This window comes from Bombina bombina, chromosome 2, assembly GCF_027579735.1.
Source record: "Bombina bombina isolate aBomBom1 chromosome 2, aBomBom1.pri, whole genome shotgun sequence".
In the NCBI taxonomy this organism is placed as follows: domain Eukaryota; kingdom Metazoa; phylum Chordata; class Amphibia; order Anura; family Bombinatoridae; genus Bombina; species Bombina bombina.
In genome coordinates this window covers 407,330,615-407,356,083 of record NC_069500.1, presented here as the reverse complement: position 1 = coordinate 407,356,083, position 25,469 = coordinate 407,330,615, and the positions used below count along the sequence as shown (strand labels likewise).

The following is a 25,469-nucleotide window of genomic DNA, read 5'->3' as shown; positions in this document are numbered from 1 at the left end:
TTCTGAGGGTGAAATCTCAGATTCGGACAGTATAATTCCTTCTTATGAGACTGAGGTGGTATCCTTCCGATTTAAGCTTGAACACCTTTATAAATTGTTAAAGGAGGTTTTAGCTACTTTAGATGACTCAGATACCCCTGTCATTGTCACTCCTAAGAAATCTAGTAAACTTAATATTTTCTTTGATGAACCTTCCACTTCTGAGGTTTTTCCTGTGCTGGACCGTGCTAGGAAGATTATCTCACACAAATGGGAGAAACCAGGGGTGTCTTTTTTTTTTTTTTTTTTTTTTTTTTTTTTTTTTTCCCCCGTCTCCCATTTTTAAGAAAGTGTTTCCTGTCGAGGACTCCATTAAAGACCCTTGGTATACTGTACCCAAAGTTGATGGGGCCATTTCTACTCTGGCTAAGAGAACCACTATTCCTATTGAGGATAGCTGCTCTTTTAAGGATCCGATGGACAAGAAGCTGGAGGCTTATTTGAAAAAGATTTATGTTCATCAAGGTCTCCAATGGCAACCTGCGGTGTGTATTGCCACCGTGACTAGTGCGGCATCTTATTGTTTCGACGCCTTGTCTGATTCTCTTCGAGTAGAGACTTCATTGGATGAAATTCAAGATAGGATTAAAACTCTTAAGTTGGCCAATTCCTTTATTGCAGATGCCATTTTACAGGATGTTAGACTAGGAGCTAAAACTTCTTGTTTCGCTGTCCTAGCCCGCAGGGCGTTATGGTTGAAATCCTGGTCTGCGGACGTTTCCTCTAAAGTCAAGCTTCTGGCTTGTTTTGACCCAGTTTGGCAGAAATTATCTCTGATATTACGGGTGGAAAAGGGTCTTTTCTACCTCAAGAGAAGAAGAATAGGCCTAAAGGACGTCAGAGTAATTTTCGTTACTTTCGTAACTTCAGAGGAAAGCCTTCCACTTCTTCTTCCAAGCAGGAACATTCCAAGTCTTCTTGGAAACCCAATCAGTCTTGGAACAAGAGGAAACAATCAAAGAAACCCGCAGCTGATTCCAAATCGGCATGAAGGGTTTGCCCCCGATCCGGGATCGGATCAGGTGGGGGCAGACTTTCTCAGTTCTCTCAAGCCTGAAAACGAGATGTCCCAGATCCCTGAACTATGGACATAGTATCCCAGGGTTACAAATTGGAATTCAAGACTTTTCCTCCCAGAGGCAGATGCCATCTCTTAAGATTATCTGCAGACCAGATAAAGAGAGATGCCTTCTTGAAATGTATACAACATCTTTCCTCCCTGGGAGTGATAGTTCCAGTTCCAGTGCAGGAACAGGGTCTCGGGTTCTACTCCAACCTATTTGTGGTTCCCAAAAAGAGGTATCTTTCTATCCCATTCTAGACTTGAATTGTCTAAACAAGTTTCTCAAAGTTCCATCCTCCAAGATGGAGACTATACACTCCATTCTTCCTTTAGTACAAGAGAGTCTGTTCATGACAACCATATACCTAAAGGATACGTATCTTCATGTTCCTATTCACAGGGACCATCACAGATTCCTGAGATTTGCCTTTCTGGACAAACATTTCCAGTTTGTGGCCCTTCCATTTGGTCTAGCCACAGGTCCCAGAATTTTTTCAAAGATTCTGGGGACTCTTTTGGCAGTGATCCGTTCTTGTGGAATTGCTGTGGCACCCTACCTGGACAACATATTGGTTCAGACTCAATCTTTTCAACAAGCAAAATCTCAGAGATATTGTTGTCTTGTCTTCGTTCCAACGGCTGGAATGTGAATCTGGAAAAAAGCCCCCTTTCCCCTGATACAAGAGTAGTGTTCTTAGGGACCATAATAGTTTCTCTATTGTTGAAGATTTTTCTGACTGAGGTCAGGAAAAACAAAATAATTTCCTCTTGCCTCTCTCTTCAGGCTACTGCTCATCCTTCAGTGGCTCAATGTATGGAGGTAATCAGTCTGATGGTGGCTTCCATGGACATCATTCCTTTTGTTTGTTTCCATTTGAGAGCTCTCCAGTTGTGCATGCTCAGACAATGGAATGGCGACCATGCGGATCTATCTCAGGGAAAAGAGTTAGATCAGTGGTCAAGGGACTCTCTCCTGTGGTGGATTTCTCAGGACCATCTGTCTCAGGGCACATGCTTTTGGAGACCTTCCTGGGTGATCGTGACGACTGTCGCTGGGCTAGGGAGCAGTCTGGAACTTGTTAAAAGCTCAGGGCTTTTGGACTCGGGAGGAGTCTACTCTTCCCATCAACATCTTAGAGTTGAGGGCGATTTTACAATGCTCTATTGGCTTGGCCTCAGTTGTCCTCAGCCCAGTTTATCAGGTTCCAGTCAGACAACAAAACCTCTGTGGCTTACATCAATCACCAGGGAGGAAGTCTGAGTTCCTTAGCCATGAAGGAGGTTACTCGGATTCTTCAGTGGGCAGAAACCCACAATTGCTGTCTATTTGCCATCCACATTCCAGGAGAAGACAACTGGGAAGCAGATTTTCTGAGCAGACAGACTTTTCATCCCGGGGAGTGGGAACTACATCCGGAGGTGTTTTCCAGCTTATTCCTCAAATGGGGGGTGCCAGAGTTAGATCTGATGGCGTCCCGTCAGAACGCCAAGCTTCCAAGGTACGGTTCAAGGTCAAGAGATCCGCAGGCCGTTCTGATAGATGCTCTGGTGGTTCCTTGGGTTTTCAGGTTGGCATACCTGTTTCCTCCGTTTGCTCTTCTTCCACCAGTCATTGCTCGTATCAAACAGGAGAGGGCTTGGTGATTCTAATAGCCCCTGCGTAGCCTCGCAGGATCTGGTTTGCTGATCTAGTGGAGATGTCATCCCTCCCACCTTGAAGACTACCTCTGAGGAAGGACCTCCTGATTCAAGGTCTCTTCCTTCATCCAAATCTTGTTTCTCTGAAGATGACTGCTTGGAGATTAAACGTTTAATTCTGTCTAAGCGTGGTTTTTCTGAGTCGGTCATTGAGACCATGATTCAGGCTTGCAAGCCTGTTACTAGACAGATTTACCATAAGATATGGCGTAAATATCTTTATTGGTGTGAATCCAAGGGCTACTCTTGGAGTAAAATTAGAATTCCTAGAATTTTAGCTTTTCTTCAGATAGGCCTGGAGAAGGGATCGTCAGTCGGTACCCTGAAGGGTCAGATTTCTGCTTTATCAGTTTTACTACATAAACGTTTGGCGGATGTGCCAGATGTGCAATCTTTTTGTCAGGCCTTGGTCAAAATCAGGCCTGTCTTTTTAAGTCTGTTGCTCCTCCTTGAAACCTTAACCTAGTTCCTAAAGTTTTACAGCTGGCTCCGTTTGTGCCGTTGCATTCCATAGATGTTATCTTGGAAGGTTTTATTTCTTTTTGCTATCTCTTCTGCTTGAAGAGTCTCGGAAATTTCAGCTCTGCAGTGTGATTCCCCTTATCTTTTTTTTTTTCATGCCGATAAGCCGGTTCTTCGTACTAAGTTAGGTTTTCTTCATAAGGTTGTTTCTAATAGAAATATTGATCAGGAGATTGTTACACAATTTGGATGTTGTACGTGCTCTTAAATTCTACTTACAGGCGACTAAGGATTTTTGCCAGTCCTCTGCCCTCTTTGTCTGTTTCTCTGGGAAATGTAAAGGTCAGAAAGCTACTGCTACTACTCTTTTTCTTTTTGGTTATGAAGTATAATTCGTTTGGCTTATGAGACTGCTGGAAAGCAGCCTCTTGAGAGAATTACGGCTCATTCCACAAGAGCTGTTTCCTCTTCTTGGGCTTTCAAAAATGAAGCTTCTGTAGAACAAATTTGTAAGGCTGTAACTTCTCCTCTCTACATACTTTTTCCAAATTTTCCAAGTTTGATACTTTTGCCTCGGCTGAGGCTTCTTTTGGGAGAGGTTCTTCAAGCGGTGGTGCCTTCTGTTTAGGACTGCCTGTCTTGTCCCTCCCTATTTATCCGTGTCCCCTAGCTTGGGTATTGGTTCCAACAGTAATTGCTTAAGCCATGGCCTCACCATATCTTAGGAAAGAAAAACGAAATTTATGCTTACCTGACCCATTTTATTTCTTTCCGGATATAGTGAGTCCACAGCCCCACCCTTTATTTTAAGACAGTTGTTCTTTTGACTATAACCTCAGACACCTCTACACCATGTGGGGGTTGTGGGTAAGGGAGTGATACTTAGCAGTTTAACTGTGGTGCTCTTTGCCTCCACCTGCTGGCCAGGAGTGATATTCCCAACAGTAATTACTCAAGTTGTGGACTAACCATATCCGGAAAGAAATACATTTTTTAAGCAGTGTTAGTGGATACCCAAAATAATTAGTGTTAAATCTTTTCGCTATTTCTTCTGCTAAAAGAGTTTCTGTGTTACCTACTTTTTCTTGTGATCCTCATCTGTTTTTATTTCATCAGTATAAGGCCATTTTCTTCTTAAACGGGTAGAGTCCACAGCTGCATTCATTACTTTTGGGAATTCAGGATCTGGTCACCAGGAGGAGGCAAAGACACCCCAGCCAAAGGCTTAAATACCTCCCCCACTTCCCTCATCCCCCAGTCATTCTTTGCCTTTCGTCACAGGAGGTTGGCTGAGAAGTGTCAGAAGATTTTAGATAGTCTCTTATGGAGGGTAGTACTCTTTGAAATGGGACTGGTGTTTTAAGTAATACTGTCAGCCTCTCAGTGAGAGTATGGATGAATGTTAGAGTCCGGAGATGCAGGGAAAGTCTTTCTGCGAAACCATCCCGACTCATGTTAACAGCTCCTTAGCAATCAGCGTTGACTAGTTTTGCAGCCTGCTTTTTTTCTCTCAAGTCCATGTCAGAAGCGAGGCTACTATCTGTCACGATTGAAGGGCCGTGTTCCTGTTCCACGGCGTAGATTCCGGTAAGATAGTTTCATTTTACTTTGATGTGATAAGTAATGTAAACGAAGAAGTCAGGTTCTCAGTAGGACTCCTCTATCTTTGTAAGGAATCGAGGGTTAATATCTCATGAGGGGGGTTATTGAACAGGGGGGACTGTCTGCTAATGTGTAGCATCACTTGGTCTTGTGGCTAGTTTGGAACATAACGGCCTTTTCTTGTCCGGCTGCGCAGCCCTTGTAGTCCTTGGCCTTCACGACGCACCGTGTGACGAGGCGTGGTCATGCTTCTGTGCTCCATTTTTTTTATTCCTGACCACGTGACGACGGAGGGAGTCTGTCCACTAGTTGTCTGGGTCTCATGAGGTGATAAGTGCCCCAGCCATTGGGGGTGTAAGGTGCCATTTTTTATCTTATCTACCCATAATTTCTATATACCAAGTTATGGAGGATTCTGATTTTTATTTTATTTTTAGAGACAGAGGTCTCCGATTCAGATTCTACTTCATGTGAAGAGTATGAAATGGCCCGGGTAATCCATGCCCATCAGTTATGTTCCGAATGGCGCTCTAGAGTGCTCTCTACAGGGAACTTAGAGTCCACCGAGCCATCCGCCCCTGGGGATTCCATATCCCGTGTGGCGGGTCCCCTAGAACCTTCTTTGGCTACGCAAATGCCGTTACCCCTTCTCCAGAAGGCGGCTTGTTTACGCCAGAGGTTACTGCATGGTTCCGCATGGCCATATCTATGGCGTTAGCGCATTTACATCTTCCAGAGGAGGTGTTACTGAGATACTGTCCATGTTATGCTAACCAGGGATCATCAGGCGTGGGATCGTCTGGGTCAGATCAGCCATCTGGGGAAGCAGTTGCCTCAAACTTCAGGGGCCCAACCCTCGGGGTCGGGGTCATCAGTTGCCCCGGCAGAGGCAAGTCTTGCTTGCTTTTGGTTATAGACTGGCGCGCCTTTGTGTCCTACTTTGGCATGTTTTTGTGGTGCTGGAGGATCCCAGTGCTCATAGGGTGAGGGATCCTCTGTCTTCTGTTCCAGACGGCAAGCTGGGTTAGACGTGTAATCTCCTTGTCTCCAATTTTCCTTTCTTTTTTGAGTATCTTATTCCAGTTCTGAGCTTTGGAAGGCTGGGGTCTCTGATTGGCTGGTCCTGTTGGTGTTTCCATTTTTCTTGGGCATTCACCTGTGGGTGCTGCCCTCTTTTTCTTTGATCCGGTTAGGATGTATTTTATTTTGTTCTTAAACTCATGTATGTTTTTTTTTCCCTTGGGAAATATTCTTCTCTGGAATCTGATACTAGCTAGTTTGTGGTTGCTTGGGTGCTTCAGTGGAAGTCGCATGTTAAGGTGTTAGTACATTGTTATGTCTTTACATCCTTTTTGTTGATTCCTATTGGGGTCTCAAATTTTCTGTGGCCTGGGTCAGTTGGAGTGCCCCATGTAGCAGGCTGGTCCGGATAGGGTACTATTTTTGTTCCTTGCGGTCTATATCCTACATGTGGTACCGGTGTAACTGGCTGACCTGACTGGGTGCTGAGTTACTCACTCAGGTGAGGTGTTTATTATTCTGGGGTCTCTTCAGTTCGAATAATGCTTTGCTTTTTGCTAAGAGTTTTCGTGAAGTGAACCTTCCAATAATTTTTTGAGACTCTGCCTATGCAGGGCTAAAATAAATAATAAAATAAAAAGAACATGGTAGAGTAAGCCTTCGTTCACTGACGTCAGGCTGGATCTCGTTTTGCCTTTTGGGGCATCAGGGTCAGAACTAACTGTCCTGTTCCTCGTGGGCGGGCAGATCCTACTAAGGTTCTCTCGGTGCGATTGTCCTCATTTTCTATTTTCAAGTTCCCCTTTTGGAATTTGTTTTTCCTTGAAGACGGTACCTCCTTCATTCGGGTTGAGGTGAGGGGCCATTTGTCCTTTTTCCTAGGGTTGGCTTCGGGTCATCTGTTGCTGGAAGTTAAAGCCTTTTGGCTACTCTGCTTCCGGGTTCTTGTCTGCTACTATTCTTTGGGAGATTTTCAGATGGTTGTCTCCATCTTTACTGTCGCCCCTGCTTAGGCATTTTGGATGTCTCCTGCTAGGGGTTAGGATTCATGTTCCTTCTTCCATCCTCGAGCCATTGGGGTGTCAGATGGTGCCCCTCATTGGCTTAGTGGTAAACCTTGCTGCCTTCAAAGCTTGAGGGTCAAGAGTTCTAATCCAACTGTGTTTAGGTGTTCCTTACACCGAGTGCCCTTTCACTGATGGGTGACATATATCCTCGCCTAAATCATGATTTGCATGCGACCAAATTTGCATGGATCCTGAGGATCTTGGATACTTTTTTTATCTTATCAATCCAGTTTCTAAGGGATATGTGGCGTAGTGGTTGGCTCCCCCACTCCTGAAGCAGGAGGTTGTGGGTTGTACCCAGGTAAAGCTCCTGTTATCGGTTTTGTGAATCTGGTGACAGCATTCCTAAGCAGAGTTTTCTTTTTTTCTCATACGTTCTTAGTCTTTAGGCTTAGTGGAAGTTGTCCCTAGGGTCTTCCAGAGTGGCTGTGTGGCTTCACTATTACCTATCACCCTTCTGTGGGAGTTGTATCCCGCTGCAGGTGTCCTAAGCTCTCTGGGTATGGGACATTTTCGTGTGAGTTCAGTGTCCAAGTTGTCTTGGATATGACAGTTATTGCTTATGTATGTGCACGGCTAATCACCCGTAAGGGTCTCAAGGCGCTGCTCATTTTATCGACCTTGGAAGGATGAAAGGCTGAGTGGACCTTGCCGGGGATCGAACCTACAACCCTCGGGTTGCTACAGAGCTCAGCCACAGTGCATTAGCATGCTGAGCTATCTGTCCGACAGTTATTGCTTCGCCTATGGTGCAAGTCTACTCACGATGAGGTAACCTAGTGGTTCCTCAGGGTTTTTTAAATAGTTAAGCCGGCTCCGAGTTTTCGGGTGCCGGGTCTGTTTGTCCTGTCTTTGAATGGATTTTTGGGGGTCTGTATCCAGATCCCTTAGGTCTGGTTCTGGACATTCCAGTTTCCTGGTCCAGAACGTCTTCTTTTCCTACGGGAGTAATCTCTTCCTTGCAGGAAAATCTAGACTTCTTCTGGGCCGGCCTTAGTGACCAGATGGTTTTTCGTTCGGTATTTGACCTTTTGAGCAGCTTTACGCTTCAGACCCACTGTTCTAGTCTGATAGTTAACCGTCTAGCGAGCGGAAGGTTTACAATCTGAAACCAGCTGCAGCTATTTCCACCTTGATTATGTGCTAGCATATTGTTAGTTCTGGTTTCTCTTTCCCTCCCTTTGGGGGTGAATTTGACATCCCACTGTATCCGCCCGGTGTTTGGAGGTACCTTTTTATGCCTCTGTCGGTGGGGTTGCCCCCCCCCTGCCTTGTGTGTGGGATGTCGGTGTGAAGGGATGGATTTCTTCCTTCCTGCAGATCTTTATGATCGGGGTACTTTTAATCCCCAAGTCTTTCGGACGTTATCAGTCACTTTGGTGCTGGGTCCGTTACCAGAGCGAGAGTCAGGGATCTGTTGATCTTAGTCGCGTATCATAGTTATTGTGAACATTCTTTGAGTGAGAGACTTCGTGGGAGATCCCTCCTCGGCAGGTAGTTTTCTCTACCGGGTTCTGGGTTTGGTTCCTTCCTTTCCTGTCCCTTTTTGAGAAGGTCCTGTCCTGCACTGTTTCGGAGTTCTTCTGAAGAAGAAGGTTCTGTGTGTTTTCATAACTAAGGTGGCGACCTGTTATTTGTTGCAGGACACCTATGGTTTGGAGGAGCCTATTCAGATATCTGATGCTGTTTTTTTCAGCGGCTCCCAGGGACGTTTTGTCTTTCGGTTACTCTATTCTAGGTGCGAGTGAGCGCTCTGTGTATGGGAGGGATTTTTCTTTCCTCTTAAGTTCTCAGGACATTTCTTGGTCCTTTGGTTTAGGTAGAGGGGGCTTTACAAGTCCTCACTTACTTGCTGGGTCGGCAGGGTCTTTTCATAGGTGCCCTGTTTTATCCTGGTTCACTCCTTTGGAGTTCCCTTTCTTGGTCCTAGTCCCTTTGGCTTCTGAGGGTCCTTTCTGACTCATTTAGCTGAGTCTCCTTCTTTCTCACTGGGGGAATGTGGATGTTTCCCTTTTCTTTTGATCGGGGGGAGTTTGATTTTGCGGGCTGCGTGCCTGGGGGACTTGGTCTCCTCAGAGGCTTTTGGCTTGGTCAAGTCAAATAACCTGAATGGTCTCTAGCAAGGGCCTTGCTGGTTTTAATTGTTTGGCAGTTATCTCAGCCTTTTTCCTTTTTTGTCCTTTTGTTTTCTAGTGAAGCAGTTTTTTTTTCTGTCAGGAGTTTTGGGTTTTAGGCTGTGGTGCCCTCAGAAGGGGCTGCCTTTTGTGCCTGCCCGTTTTGCATTCAGTGTCCTCTATAGCTTAAGTATTGTTTTCCCAGAAGTAATGAATGCAGCTGTGGACTCTTCCCGTTTAAGAAAAACTTAAATTATGCTTACCTGATGATGATTTTCTTTTCTTCTGACGGGAAGAGTCCACAGCTCTCCGCCCGCGTTGTTCTTATGGGACGGCCGTATTTTTTGTTCTGGCACCTTTTTCACACTGATATTTCTCCTACTGTTCCTTGTTCCCTCTGCAGAATGACTGGGGGATGGGGGAAGTGGGGGAGGTATTTAAGCCTTTGGCTGGGGTGTCTTTGCCTCCTCCTGGTGGCCAGGTTCTGAATTCCCAAAAGTAATGAATGCAGCAGTTTTTACAGACTTCTTTTGACTTTTTGCTAAGGTTGTTTCTTTAGATAACATTAGCAGAGAGATTGTTATTCCTCATTTGTGTCCTAATCCAAAGAATGCTTCAGAGAGAACTTTGCCTTTTTGGACATTGTTAGGGCATTGAAATATTGCATTGATGCTACTTAGGTCCTAGGAAAGGTCAGAAAGTTACTGCTTTTTCTTTGGCCTCTTGGTTGAAACTTTTGATTCTCAAAACTTACTTGGAGGCAGGTCAGCGTACATCACAGCGTACTACTGTTCATTCTACTAGGTCAGTTGCCACTTTTTTCAAGAATGAGGCTTCAGTTGACCAGATTTGCAAGGCAGCTACTTGGTCTTCTTACGTATTTTACAAAATGCTATTTCTTTATTTATTGGGGTGTGGATTTCATTTTTTTTTTTTTTTATATTCCTCCCTTTATTACTTGTCAACTTCACATCTTGTATTAGTTCCCAAGAGTTATGGATCATGGACTCTCATCACCTGTATGAAAGAAAACATAATTTATGCTTACTTGATAAATTAACTTCTTTAATGGTGTTGAAAGTCCACGAGACCCCACCCATATGTTTTTTGGGGGTTATTTTTTTCCATGATCCTTTTTATGGCTCCGATTCCTTTTTCTTAGCTCACTTTGCTTTGCTATACGTTTAGACTGAGGTATGTGTGTGGTGGGAGGGGTTTTATAGAGCTCTTGGGGTTTGGGAATCTTTGCCTTCTCCTAGTGGTAGAGAAGAGTTTTTTCCAGGAGTAATGGATCATAAACTTTCTCCACCATGAAATTACATATATTTATCAGGTAAGCATAAATTATGTTTTTGAATACAGCATAATCGCTTAATTAACAAACGCGTAATAAACGGAATATGCAGTGGCAATGCTCCTAAATTTTAAAATGACAATAGATTTTTTGTTCTGACAAATTGTCACATGTAACAGGGGGGCAAATGGAGGGATTTTTGTTTTAGTGATCGGCCAATCAGACTTGTATATGTATATACAGTAGTGGCTAGTGCCTCAGACAGGGTGCATAATTTGTTAATGGAAGTACAATTGCATGCTCTGTCTGAATCATGGAAGTTTAATTTTGATGTTAGTGTCCCTTTAAATATTTTCCATTTAAGTTTACATCTCGAAGATGATCTAATCTTAAAGGGACATGAAACCCCCATTTTTTATTTCATGATTTAGAAAGAGAATGCAATTTTAAACATCTTTCAAATTTACTTCTATTATATAATTTGTTTTATTCTCTTGATATTCTTTGCTGGAAAGCATATCTAGATATGGTCAGTAGCTGCTGATTGGTTGCTGCACATAGAAGCCTCGTGTGATTGGCTCACCATGTGCATTGCTTTTTCTTCAACTAAGGATATCTAAAAAATGAAGCAAAATAAATAATAGAAGTAAATTGTAATGTTGTTTAAATTTCTATTCTCTATCTGAATCATGAAAGAAAGATTTTGGGTTTAGTGGCCCTTTAAGTGTGAGATAAGTGGTAAAAGATATGACTCTATCCCCTTCTTTGGAGCTCCTTTGAACTCTCGGCCCGCCACGCCCACGTCCAGCCGGCCCGTTACTCACTCTGCAGTGTTGAAGGCCAGGTGTGTTTGTCCTCGCGCGCAGTGTCTACTGCGCATGACAGTGTCTACTACGCATGACAGCTTCGGACAAACACACTTGGCCTTTTATTATATAGGATAGTAACAGGATAAATATCCCTGTCTCCAATCATACTGAGCAAAATAACCTAACCCAGCAGAGTTTGTAACACTTTCAAGATAGCTGAAGAAAATTGTTCAGTCAGTCAGTTCACAAGCCAACATGCAACATAGCAGCAGATCAGAAAATGACCGCAGTTTTCACTGCACTCAAGGTCGTTAGCAACAATACTCACTGAACGCCAAGATCCCACCTGTGTCATCGGACAAACGCCACAGCTCCTTGCGTCACAGGCTGCAAACTCACAGCGTGTACATCCTCAAGCCATGAAGATATTACTCCCCATCCAGTCCCAAGTTAACACAATTTGAAGATCCGCTGTTGCAGCAGGCCCCTATTCAGAGGTGCATTTTTTTAAACTCTCTGCCTCGCTCCACAAAACTCTTCCCCCTACTTTTGAAAGCTTCAAGTGCTCCCTAAAGACTGTACTGTTCATGGATGCATACAACCTACACTAACCTTTCCTAACTCCATTGCTATCCCCTTGAACCCCTTAGCATGTAAGCCTATGGGCCCAGCTGTTAGTAGATCACCCTCACAAGAGCCGACTACAACAGTGCAACTCTCGGCAGGGCCCTCTATCCATTTGATCCCTATAAATGTTATCTTGTATACCGCCTATGTTTATAGCGCTGCTTAATCTGTTGGCGCTCTACAAATACCTGATAATAAATAAATGTTTGCCTTGATTTTAAAATTTGTTTGCAATAAAGTGGTCACAAAGTATTAAACTTCATCAACATTAGACACCTTTTCAATCGCACAGTGCTGTTAGTCGCCCCTTTTTTCTCTCCATCAATTTTGTATACATACATACAGCTGGTAAAATGAATAAAATGAATCATTTGGCTCGAATAGTGCAGCTTTTGCCATGTTATTACACCCCTAAAAGAGGAACAGAGAGCCAGCATACAGGGTCCATCGGCTGTTAAAGGGGCAGTCTAGTCAAAATAAACTTTCATGATTCAGATAGGGCATGCAATTTTAAACAACTTTCCAATTTACTTCTATTATCTAATTTGCTCGATTCTTTAGATATCCTTTGTTGAAGAAATAGCAATGCACATGTGTGAGCCAATCACACAAGGCCTCTATGTGCAGCAACCAATCAGCAGCTACTGAGCATCTAGATATGCTTTTCAGAAAGTGATATCAAGAGAATGAAGCAAATGAGATAATAGAAGTAAATTAGAAAGTTGTTTAAAATGACATGCTCTTTCTAAATCGCCAAAGAAAAAATTTGGGTTTCATGTCCCTTTAAGAGGTTAAAGGGTAGAAAAATATACAGTACAATGCCCTTTTAATACCACTTGGATAGGCTGGTTTTGTTGCCTGTTATAGTTTTTGCCTGCATCAGAAGAACCTTTACTAGACAAACTGGCCTCACCTGCTTTAAAGGGCTGCCTACAGCTGTAGCCATGGCTTTCTTCTAATAAATCTCATTATCTCTCTAGTACCAGAAAATCAAAATATTGTGTCATACAGTTACTGTTGTTAATCTGTTAAAGCGCCTACACTTTCTGTAGCAATTAATTCCCATCTGCTGCAAAGGCAGATTCTTACTTCAGCGAACATCACATGGAGACCTCAAGCTGAACCCAACATTGACTCTGTCCAATCAATATTAATAAGACTGAGAGGCCTCTGCTGAGGAATGATGTTAGTCCGTGCCTTTTGATGTCTGCAGGAATATTATCTTTACTTTACCTTCCCTATTTATCTATACATTACTTTTTGCTTTTGAACTACTGTAGCAAAAAATTAATGAATGAATAACTTATTTCAGATACTAATAATAATAATTTGTGAAAATACATCAACTTTTTTGCCTCTGGATGTATTTTAAACCTGTTTTATTTATACTGAATTATCTAATTGCAAGATATTTTTTTAAAGGATTGTCCCTCTGAGAGAGACAGTAAACACCTTGAGATTTTAGTATGTTTAGATATCTGTAATAAAACCACTTTTCATTATGTTTTCATTATATATTTTGCCCCTTTTTTATGTTATTTTAGCTTTGCAAGTGGTAGATTTTCTTATTCTCCAAGCTGGAAATGCATCCTGCTGACTTCTCAAAGCTAACCTTGATACATATCTTTCCCTAATTGGCTTTAACAGATAAGGACTGCAAATCAATTCAGTTTATACTAACTTGACCATGACTAGTTGTTTTGTCTGCAGACTCAAGCCTACCCTGGCTCCTCTGAATGAGGAATTAAGTGAGTGGAGTTTGGCTGAAAAATTATTGCAATAAACAAGATGTTTTGTTTAAAAAATGTTTAGACTCTGCTGATTTGCTATTCTATATATTCTATAATAATGTCTTTAATTATAGGGTGTTTTATGTCCCAAGATTCAAGTGGGGGGGTTGGTCTCTATTACACATAAAGTGAGTTGGGTAATTTGCCTATGTTTTTCCTGTGTAGCATATAGGAAAATAAATTTCCTTCCTAAGATAGGAAGAGTTCACGGCTTCATTCCTTTCTGTTGGGAAATACAACACCTGGCCACCAGGCAAAGACCCCCCAGCCAAGCTTAAATATCCCTCCCACTTCCTCATTACCCCAGTCATTCTTTGCCTTTCGTCACGTTAGGAGGTGGCAGAGAAGTGTCAGAAGATTCGGAGAGTCCTGAAAAAGGATATCTGCACTTCGAGATAGGACTGGAGTTTTAAGTAGTCATGTCAACCTCTCAGTGAGCATATTGCTGAAAGTTTAAGTCTGAAGATGCATTAACAAAATGTGCACAGTCTTTTTATATTTACACTTTTTGAGTCACCAGCTCCTACTGAGCATGTGCAAGATTTTATAAAATGTACATATATGCATTTCTGATTGGCTGATGGCTTTCACATGAAACAGGAGGAGTGGAAATATACATAACTTTGAAATTTGTCATGAAAAAAAAAAATCTACTCATTTGAAGTTCATACTAAGTGCTATTACATTGTCTTTTTATCATGTATTTGTTGTTTATACAAATATACTGTATTTACTGGTCCTTTTAAATACATTTTTTGAGGAAAGTGAAACTTTAGTTTTTTTATTGCAATATAATGTACTTTTTATTATTATTATTATCGGTTATTTATAGAGCGCCAACAGATTCCGCAGCGCTAATGTACCTTAATAACCAGGCAAATTTTATTTTTTTAAATTTCTTATTCCCCCTCGTCAGCTGATGAAGATGAAGATAAAGACGATGACTTCAGAGCTCCATTGTACAAGAATGTGGAAATCAAAAGAATACAAGTACGGATGAAGTGGTGCGCCACGTGTCATTTCTACCGCCCGCCACGCTGCTCGCACTGCAGTGTCTGTGACAACTGTGTAGAGGTGAGTGTGATGCTTCATTTACAATCAGAAAGATGTTGAGAATTTTGCAGATTTATAAGCTTTGTATGCTAAGTTCCCAAACTGTTGTGAATCATTTCTGTAATAAAGTAGGTTTAAGTGCATAAACAGGACATGATTGTGGAACTGATTTATTTATAATCGCCAGAAAGAAGGGATTGTATTAGTCACTAAACTGTTTTATGACAAATAAATGATTGAAGTGCTCTTATATGTATGATTTTATATTAGAGAGATTTTTATTTATAAAATGTTGATTTTCCATTTAGGATTTTGACCATCACTGTCCCTGGGTAAATAACTGTATAGGTCGCAGGAATTATCGCTACTTCTTCCTTTTTCTGTTGTCTCTGAGCACACACATGGTTGGAGTCTTTACGTTCGGCTTAATATTTGTCCTGCACCACGTGGAGAGGTTGGGAGAACCACACACCAGTATCACGTATCCTTTCAGTATATTGTCCAGTGCATGTGAAGTGATATGTTCTGTTTTAGAATTTAGAAAACTCATCTTCCAAATATTTGCTGTTTTTTTAGCCACTTAAGTTATTTTAATAAATCTTTCGACAACTAAAAGTGTTTAATGAACCATTTTTTTACTGTTAATGGTGGTCTGTGGTGTATTTCACTGTTAATGTCACAATCCGGTGTATAACCCCTCAGGACAGACCCTTGGGGCAGTGGTAAGGAGTTGGAGACACCGACCCATGGACCGGTGAAGAATATCCTGGACGTGGATAGTTGAGATTCTGTGATTTATAGTTGCAAGGAGTTATTGTATGGTTCATGGAGTGTAAAACATAACAATGCAAGATTTTCAGGATTCAAAGGGAACAGATTGGAGATTGTGATTCATAGGTGGAAGGAGTTGCTGCAGGGTTCATGAAGTGCAAAACATAACAATGCAAGATAATCGGGCTTCAAAGGGGAATAGATACTGTGATTTGTAGTTACAAGGAGATACTGCAGAGCTCACAGTACACAATGTTAGTTGGAGATGTATGCCAGACTAATAAACAGAGCAGCACAGGTGATAGGTAAATTGTAATTAGATTGTAAATTATAATTAATTACTGTTGTGACAAATATTGGAAAATCACAGGAAACGCATAAATGCAGAGTTCTGAATATATATATATTTGCAGCAGGATATTGAACAATGCCAACTTGTAACAGTAAATAGTTGAAAAGTTCAGAGTAAGAATAAATTGTAGCAATCAGAGAAGGATTATAGCAAAATACAAACTTGTAATTTAGATTGAGTTCAGAGTTGGCAAAATAGAAGTGTCCGCAAGTAACCATATATTTCCGGCATTGTTTCCTGGTTAGTTAGTATTCAGGCTTTAGCAGACAAGTAAGGCTGTAAACTTGAATATCCTTAGGAAATCCAGAACAAACTTCAAAGCTAGTACAGAGCACAATAGGCCTGCTCATGGCTAAATAGAGGCTGAGAGAATCCGGTGCATGGAATTTTGATTAGGCAGGTTAAGTTCCAGCAGTAGAATCTATATGTTGACTACGCCCCAAACAGGCATGATTGACAGAAGCAGGGAAGGCAGTCTTAAAGGGACAGGCATATGTTGGTTAATATTTTGTAGTGGTTACTCCTGAGTCTAATACCGTCATGTAGGCTTCACATAATAACCATTTAAATAAGTTATAAAGGAAACCATTTTCTACTACAAAATAATGTAAATAATAATATCTTGTACTGAATGTGCTGTACTTCTCAACATACATTTAAAGAAAAAGAAATGTTCTTATTTAAAGGCCATTGTAGTGGGGAAATGACCTACTCTACTTCATTAGAGCATGAGATATATAGCACTAGTGACAGGACTAACATAGAGCTGCCAGTGCTAAATACGCATGTTCTAACAAATTAAAGCATGGGATTTTTTCACTATAATGGCTGTTTAATATATTGGGAACAAGTAAAGAAACGTAAACCACCTTGTAATTGCAAGACTTGAGTAGTTATATAAATCCGCTAAGCCTGTACACATTAACACCTAGTTTGTGAAACCGCTTGTTAATGGCTAAACTGCCTTGACACCTCTCCTGCTTGCATTATTTGGAGGAGCCAATCCAGACTCAAACAAGCATGTCACTGTCATTTTGTTAGCAAACATTTACATTTTTTTCCATACGCTTAATGGAGGCCAATTAGTACCCAGTGTGTGGCAAGGTTAGGTTTGTTACATCTACAATGGACGCTTCCAGAAAGTATGCTGTAAATATATTATATATATATATATATATATATATATATATATATATATATATATATATATATATATATATATATATATATATATAATTTCATGTAGTTGGCAAGAGTCCATGAGCTAGTGACGTATGGGATATACAATCCTACCAGGAGGGGGCAAAGTTTCCCAAACCTCAAAATGCCTATAAATACACCCCTCACCACACCCACAATTCAGTTTTTACAAACTTTGCTTCCCTATGGAGGTGGTGAAGTAAATTTGTGTTTGATTTTCTTCTGTGATATACACTTTTCAGCATTTTGAAGCCCTATTCCTCTCATAGTAAAGTGAATGTCAGAGGGATGTGAAGGGAGTATCACCTATTGAATTTTATTGTTTTCCTCTCGGGAAATCTTTTCATAGGTTCTCTGTTATCGGTCGTAGAGATTCATCTCCTACCTCCCTTTTCAGATCGACGATATACTCTCATATTCCATTACCTCTACTGATTACTGTTTCAGTACTGGTTTGGATTTCTGCTATATGTATTAATGTAAAGTTCTAAATATATGTATTGTACTTATATTTGCCATGAGTCAGGTTTATGTATACTGTATTTCCTTTTGCAGACTATCAGTTTCAAAAATGGGAAAACATATTTAGGAAGTTATTTTTTCTTACCTGGGATATAGTCTTTTCTTAAAAATTTACTGTTTTCATTAATTTCCGCGGGCAAAATGCTAATATTTATTGCGTCCTTCTTGTCGCAAGAATTTTTTGGCGCGAAGGTACGTTCAGTGACGCAAATTCGTGCATCTTAGTTGAAGCCAGGTTCCTTGCACAAAGTTGCGTCTGCCATGATGCGAGTTGCGCCAAAAAATTTAATTACTTGGCACCAAATAACTTAATTATTTAAACCCCACTTCCTATATGCCTCTTGTCTTTTTCTATGCCCAGAGGGCTATGCTGTTTGCATTTTCCCATTCCTGAAACTGCCATATAAGGAAATTGATAATTTTGCTTTATATGTTGTTTTATTTTTCTCTTACATTCGCAAGATGTCTCAATCTGATCCTGTCTCAGAAACCACTGTTGGGTTCCTGCTGCCTGATAACAGTTCTACCAAAGATAAGTGTATCTGTTGTAAGTTAGCGGAGATTATATGTAACAGTTGTCATGATAAGCTTTTACATGCAGAGAATGTATCCATCAGTACTAGTACAATACCTGTTGTTCCTTCAACATCTAATGTACATGATATCCCTGTGAATATAAAAGATTTTATTGCTGATGCGATTCAGAAGGCTTTGTCTGTTCCGCCTTCTAATAAACGTAAAAGGTCTTTTAAAACTTCTCACAAAGTTGATGAAATTTCAAATGACCGACAATATTCTGATTTATCCTCCTCTGATGAGGATCTATCGGATTCAGAAGATCCTACCTCAGATATTGACACTGACAAATCTACTTATCTCTTTAAGATGGAGCATATTCGTTCCTTGTTAAAAGAGGTGTTGATTACTTTGGATATTGAGGAAACTAGTCCTCTTGATATTAAAACTAGTAAACGTTTAAATTCTGTTTTTAAACCTCCTGTGGTTACTCCAGAGGTTTTTCCTGTTCCTGATGCTATTTCTGATATGATTTCAAAGGAATGGAATAGGCCTGGTACTTCTTTTCTTCCTACTGCTAGGTTTAAAAAGTTGTATCCTTTGCCAGCAATTAGATTGGAGTTTTGGGAAAAAAAATCCCCAAAGTTGATAGGGCTATCTCTACTCTTGCCAAACGTACTGCTATCCCTATGGAAGATAGTACTTCCTTTAAGGACCCTTTAGATAGGAAACTTGAATCTTATCTAAGGAAAGCTTATTTATATTCTGGCTATCTTCTCAGGCCTGCCATTTCTATGGCTGATGTTGCAGCTGCATCAACTTTTTGGTTGGAAAGTTTAGCGCAACAGGAAACAGATCCTGATTTGTCTACCATTGTTCGCTTGCTTCAACATGCTAATCATTTTATCTGTGATGCTATTTTTGATATAATCAAAATTAATGTTAAATCTATGTCTAGCTATCTTAACTAGAAGAGCTTTGTGGCTTAAATATTGGAATGCTGACATGGTATCCAAGTCTAGATTACTATCTCTTTCTTTCCAAGGTAACAATTAATTTGGTTCTCAGTTGGATTCAATTATTTTAACTTACTGGGGAAAAGGAGTTTTTTTACCTCAGGTTAAAAGATCTAAGGGTAAATCTAAGGCTTCTAATCGTTTTCGTTCTTTTTGACAGAATAAGGAACAGAACGCCAATCCTTCACCCAAAGAATCTGGTTCCAATTGGAAACCCTCTTCAGGTTGGAATAAATCCAAGCCTTTTAAGAAACCAAAGCCAGCCCCCAAGTCTGCATGAAGGTACGGCCCTCATTCCAGCTTAGCTAGTTGGGGGCCAGATTAAAATGTTTCCAAAACATTTGGGCAGATTCTGTCCAAAATCAATGGATTCAGAGCATTGCCTCTCAAGGGTATCGAATAGGATTCAGAGTAAGACCTCCTGTGAGAAGATTTTTTCTCTCACGCGTTCCAGCAGATCCAGTGAAGGCTCAGGCCTTTCCGAAGTGTGTTTCAGATCTAGAGTTTTCAGGGGTAATTATACCAGTTCCGTTTCAGGAACAGAGTCTGGGGTTTTATTCAAATCTATTCATTGTCACAAAGAGAGAAAATCCTTTCAGGCCAGTTCTGTATATGAAAATTTTGAACCGTTTTGTAATAGAGACAACTTTCAAAATGGTAACTATAAGGACTATTCTGCCTTTTGTTCAGCAAGGTCATTATATGTCCACAATAGAATTACAGGATGCATATCTTCATATTCTCAATCATCCAGACCACTATCGATTTCTGAGATTCTCTTTTTCTAGACAAGCATTACCAATTTGTCGCTCTTCCATTTGGCCTAGCGACAGCTCCATGAATTTTTTCAAAAGTTCTCGGTGCCCTACTCTCTTTAATCAGAGAACAGGGTATTGCGGTGTTTCCTTATTTGGACGATATCTTGGTACTAGCTCAGTCTTTACATTTTGCCGAATTTCACACGAATCAACTAGTGTTGGTTTCTTCAAGGACATGGTTGGAGGATCACCTTTTTAAGTTTCTAGATAGATTGTGTCCATGACTATGTCTCTAACATAAAGAGACAAATGAAATTGGTTTCAGCTTGTCAGAACCTTCGGTCTCAATCATTCCTTTCAGTGGACGCGATCCCCTTTGCTCGTTTTCATATGAGACCTCTTCAGCTTTGTATGCTGAAGCAATGGTGCAGGGATTATACAAATATATCACTATTAATATCCTTAAATCCCAATGTTCAACTTTCTCTGACTTGGTGGTTAGATCACCACCGTATAATTCAAGGGGCCTCTTTTGTTCGTCCAACCTGGACTGAAATCACAACAGATGCAAGTCTTTCAGGTTGGTGAGCTGTCTGGGGATCTCTGACAGCACAAGGGGTTTGGAAATCTCAAGAAGCGAGGTTACCAATCAATATTTTAGAACTTTGTCTAAAACTTTGTCTCTTCAGGTTTGGTCTCTGTTGAAGAGAGAACCATTCATTTGTTTTCAGACAGGCAATATCACAACTGTGGCATATGTCAATCATCAGGGTGGTACTCGCAGTCTCCTAGCTATGAAAGAAGTATCTTGGATACTTGCTTGGGCGGAATTCAGCTCTTGTCTAATTTCTGCGGTACATATCCCATGTGTAGAAAATTGGGAAGCGGATTATCTCAGCCGTCAGACTTTACATCCGGGGGAGTGGTCGCTCCATCCAGATGTGTTTTTTTCAGATTGTTCTGATGTGGGGTCTTCCAGAAATAGATCTGATGGCTTCCCATCTAAACAAGAAACTTCCCAGGTACCTGTCCAGGTCCAGAGATCCTCAGGCGGAGTCGGTAGATGCATTGGCAGTTCATTGGTTTTACCAACCTGCTTATATCTTTCCACCTCTAGTTCTTCTTCCAAGAGTGATCTCCAAGATCATCATGGAACATTTGTTTGTTTCTGGTAGCACCAGCATGGCCTCACAGGTTCTGGTATGCGGACTTGTCCGGATGTCCAGTTGTCAACCTTGGCCACTTCCTTTAAAACCAGACCATTTGTCTCAAGGACCGTTTTTCCATCAGGATCTCAAATTGTTAAATTTGAAAGTATGGAAATTGAACGCTTAGTGCTTAGTCATAGAGGTTTCTCTGACTCAGTGATTGATACTATGTTACAGGCCCGTAAATCTGTTTCTAGGAAGATTTATTATCGAGTTTGCAAGACTTATATTTCATGGTTGAAGCAAATTCATGGTGGATGGTTAAATCCACCAGAGAAGAATACACATATAGCACTCTTGAGCTTTAGGTATATGTGGATAGCAACGAATTGCAATGAAAAAAACTATCAATTGTTCACAACAGTTAATGAGTTGATGATCATAACTGATCATAGAGGTGAGAGGAAGGGAGATTATAAAATATAACTTTTATTTACATATTGATTAAAAAAGGGGGGGGACCCCACACAATTTAAAAACACACACAATGTGAACTCATGCGTGAAATAACCTAGTCTATCTGTGTATTGAGTGACCCTAATTATAGGGGATTAAGGTCAAGACCACTAAGAAAGTCAGGACTGGGGGCAATAATGTGAGGAGTGGGTTTACAATTGTACTGATTGAAGGTTTACACGATTATGAGTATAATAAAATTATTGTATCGCATCGAATTGCAACATAGTTAGGTATCATAAGCTCATATCTTTTGATTTGGCTGTCCTGAATTGAACAAGCATGTATTCAGTATCAATCTGGTATACTTGGTCAGTTATCAATATGTGTTAGTTGTATGCACATATAAATAATATGACTTTGAATGTTGCAATTTGTGCTCTATGTGAGCCTTGCTGCAACTATGAGTTTAACCATCCAAAAAATATATGTTTTTGTGTATTAATACCATACTAAAAGTATTTGTTTGTGTATGGATATATATAAGTATATTTTTGGGTAGGACTTTGTGTATTTAATTATCAGTATATTGATCTCAAAAGAGTTGTTTAATTATGGAAATTGCAACCTAAATTGTCTATACAGAATCTTTATATATTCTATCTATACCTTGATAATGGTATTTTGGTTATGTCAAAATCATGGTTTTAGTATCTGATATTATATTTTTATACTTCAATGTACCAAAAGATAGTATCCAACCTTTGTATTGAGTAGATCTGTTCTATAAATATAGACAATGTTGCAATATACAGTTGAATATATTTTTAGTTCAACATATAGATTATTTGGTATATATGTGTGTGTGTGTATATATATATATATATATATATATATATATTTTATGCATTAAGTTGATATAATCTTGCTTTGGCATTAAGCTGATATAGTCATGCTGCTGTATTAATAAACTTTGTATTGGGGTTAAATTGTATAGAAATACAAATATTAATTAATTTTGTCTTATGGAGCTACAGTTCTATCACTGTTAATGTAATGTCAGTTACTGCAAGAAGCGTTTTTTAAAATTAACAAATAAGGTCAATTGTTTTGCACACTCAGTCTTAGTTGTTCAATTATGTAATATTCAATAAATAAATTGACCTTATAGGTTAGGAAATAATTAAAATTTTACTGGTAGCTTGCTATTTCGATGTTAACTTGCTATAACTTTTAAATCATTACTGGGATTGCAGTATGTATACTGCTATTTCAGTACCCTGGATATAAATGTAGCATTACAATGACTCCAATTGGTGCTTAGCTTTTAACGTGTAGACGTTCTGATAACAGAAATAACGTTTGTTTATTTGGGATTGTTAAATAGCAACATATTCAGCTGTGTTGTTGCATACATCCAATTGCCCAACTGACAACGCTTTTAAATATTAAACGCTGCCATTGTGAATTTAATCATACAGGTTATTTAGGATTGTTAAATAACATATTCAGCTGTGTTGTTACGTAAATACCAAATGCCCAACTGACAACACTTTTAAATGTTAAACACTGCTGTTGTAAATTTAATCAAACTGTTTATTTGAGATTGTTAAATAACATATTCATCTATTGTTACGTAAACCCCAAATGCCCAACTAACAGCACTTTAAATGTTAAACGCTGCCATTGTAAATCGGATCAAACGATCTAAGCAGCTATATATAGCACTGTGTTGAGTTATTTGATAACGGATTCTTATGCAGTCTTTTAACAGTCTAACTAGGTTTTTAAATAAATGGTTGAGTCCAAATTGCGGCAAGTTAAAATAAGGTTAAGAGTTCCCCTTAGCTCCTAAGTCCCTAACCTGTTTAGCCGGTACACCCGGCTTTTTCAAAGGGTATCCTTGCTAAGTTTTTATATTTCATGGTGGTGTTCTCATAAATTCTCCTGGCATTCTTTTAGAATTCCTAGAATTTTACAGTTTCTTCAGGATGGTTTGGATAAAGGTTTGTCTGCAAGTTCCTTGAAGGGACAAATCTCTGCTCTTTCTGTTTTTTTTCACAGAAAGATTGCTAAGCTTCCTGATATTCACTTTTTTGTGCAGGCTTTGGTCCGTTTCAAGCCTGTCATTAAATCAATCTCTCCTCCTTGGAGTCTTAATTTGGTTTTGAAGGCTTTACAGGCTCCTCCTTTTGAGCCTATGCATTCTTTGGATATTAAACTACTTTCTTGGGAAGTGTTGTTCCTTTTGGCTATCTCTTCTGCTAGAAGAGTTTCTGAGTTATCTGCTCTTTCTTGTGAGTCACCTTTTCTGATTTTTCATCTAGATAAGGCAGTTTTGCAGACTTCATTTATATTTTTGCCTAAAGTTGTGAATTCTAACAACATTAATAGGGAAATTGTTGTTCCCTTTTTGTGTCCTAATCCTAAGAATTCTTTGGAGAGATCCTTACATTCACTGGATGTTGTAAGAGCTTTGAAATATTATGTTGAAGCTACTAAAGATTTCAGGAAGACTTCTAGTCTATTTGTTGTCTTTTCTGGTTCTAGTAAAGGTCAATAAGATTCTGCCATGTCCTTATCTTGGTTAAAGCTTTTGATTCATAAGGCTTATTTGGAGTCGGGTCAGACCCCGCCTCAGAGAATCAAACTCATTCTACTAGATCAGTCTCCACTTCGTGGGCTTTTAAGAATGAAGCTTCATTTAATCAGATTTGCAAAGCAGCGACTTGGTCTTCTTTGCATACATTTACTAAATTCTACCGTTTGGATGTATTTGCCTCTTCGGAAGCAGTTTTTGGTAGAAAAGTTCTTCAGGCAGCTGTTTGTTTGATTCCTCTGCTTATGTTTTAAGTTTTGTTTTCTTTCATGTAATTAGCAAGAGTCCATGAGCTAGTGACGTATGGGATATACATTCCTACCAGGAGGGGCAAAGTTTCCCAAACCTCAAAATGCCTATAAATACACCCCTCACCACACCCACAAATCAGTTTTTACAAACTTTGCCTCCTATGGAGGTGGTGAAGTAAGTTTGTGCTAGATTCTACGTTGATATGCGCTCCGCAACAAGTTGGAGCCCGGTTTTCCTCTCAGCGTGCAGTGAATGTCAGAGGGATGTGAGGAGAGTATTGCCTATTTGAATGCAATGATCTCCTTCTACGGGGTCTATTTCATAGGTTCTCTGTTATCGGTCGTAGAGATTCATCTCTTACCTCCCTTTTCAGATCGACGATATACTCTTATATATATATATATATATATATATATATATATATATATATATATATATATATATATATATATATATATATATATATATATATATATATATATATATATATATATATATATATATACCATTACCTCATCTGATTTTCGTTTCAGTACTGGTTTGGCTTTCTACAACATGTAGACGAGTGTCCTGGGGTAAGTAAGTCTTATTTTCTGTGACACTCTAAGCTATGGTTGGGCGCTTTTTTTTATAAAGTTCTAAATATATGTATTTAAACATTTATTTGCCTTGACTCAGGATGTTCAACATTCCTTATTTTCAGACAGTCAGTTTCATATTTGGGATGATGCATTTGAATCAATCATTTTTTCTTACCTTAAAAAAATTTGACTTTTTCCCTGTGGGCTGTTAGGCTCGCGGGGGCTGAAAATGCTTCATTTTATTGCGTCATTCTTGGCGCAGACTTTTTTGGCGCAAAAAATCTTTTCTGTTTCCGGCGTCATACGTGTCGCCGGAAGTTGCGTCATTTTTTGACGTTCTTTTGGGCCAAAAATGTCGGCGTTCCGGATTTGGCGTCATTTTTGGCACCAAAAGCATTTAGGCGCCAAATAATGTGGGCGTCTTATTTGTCGCTAAAAAAATATGGGCGTCGCTTTTGTCTCCACATTATTTAAGTCTCATTTTTCATTGCTTCTGGTTGCTAGAAGCTTGTTCTTTGGCATTTTTTCCCATTCCTGAAACTGTCATTTAAGGAATTTGATCAATTTTGCTTTATATGTTGTTTTTTCTCTTACATATTGCAAGATGTCTCATGTTGCATCTGAGCCAGAAGATACTTCAGGAAAATCGCTGCCTGGTGC

General features: G+C 39.8%; 1 protein-coding gene across 1 annotated transcript in view; it reads left to right on the top strand.

Annotated features, from left to right (window-relative positions):
- The window catches only part of ZDHHC8 (zinc finger DHHC-type palmitoyltransferase 8), a 256,391-nt gene that overhangs the window by 144,185 nt on the left and 86,737 nt on the right, over nt 1–25,469 (top strand). Inside the window, exons 3-4 of the mRNA XM_053701898.1 lie at nt 14,502–14,659; nt 14,947–15,119. Of these exons, the coding sequence (XP_053557873.1) occupies nt 14,502–14,659; nt 14,947–15,119 (331 nt within the window). The remainder of the gene's footprint in view (nt 1–14,501; nt 14,660–14,946; nt 15,120–25,469) is intronic.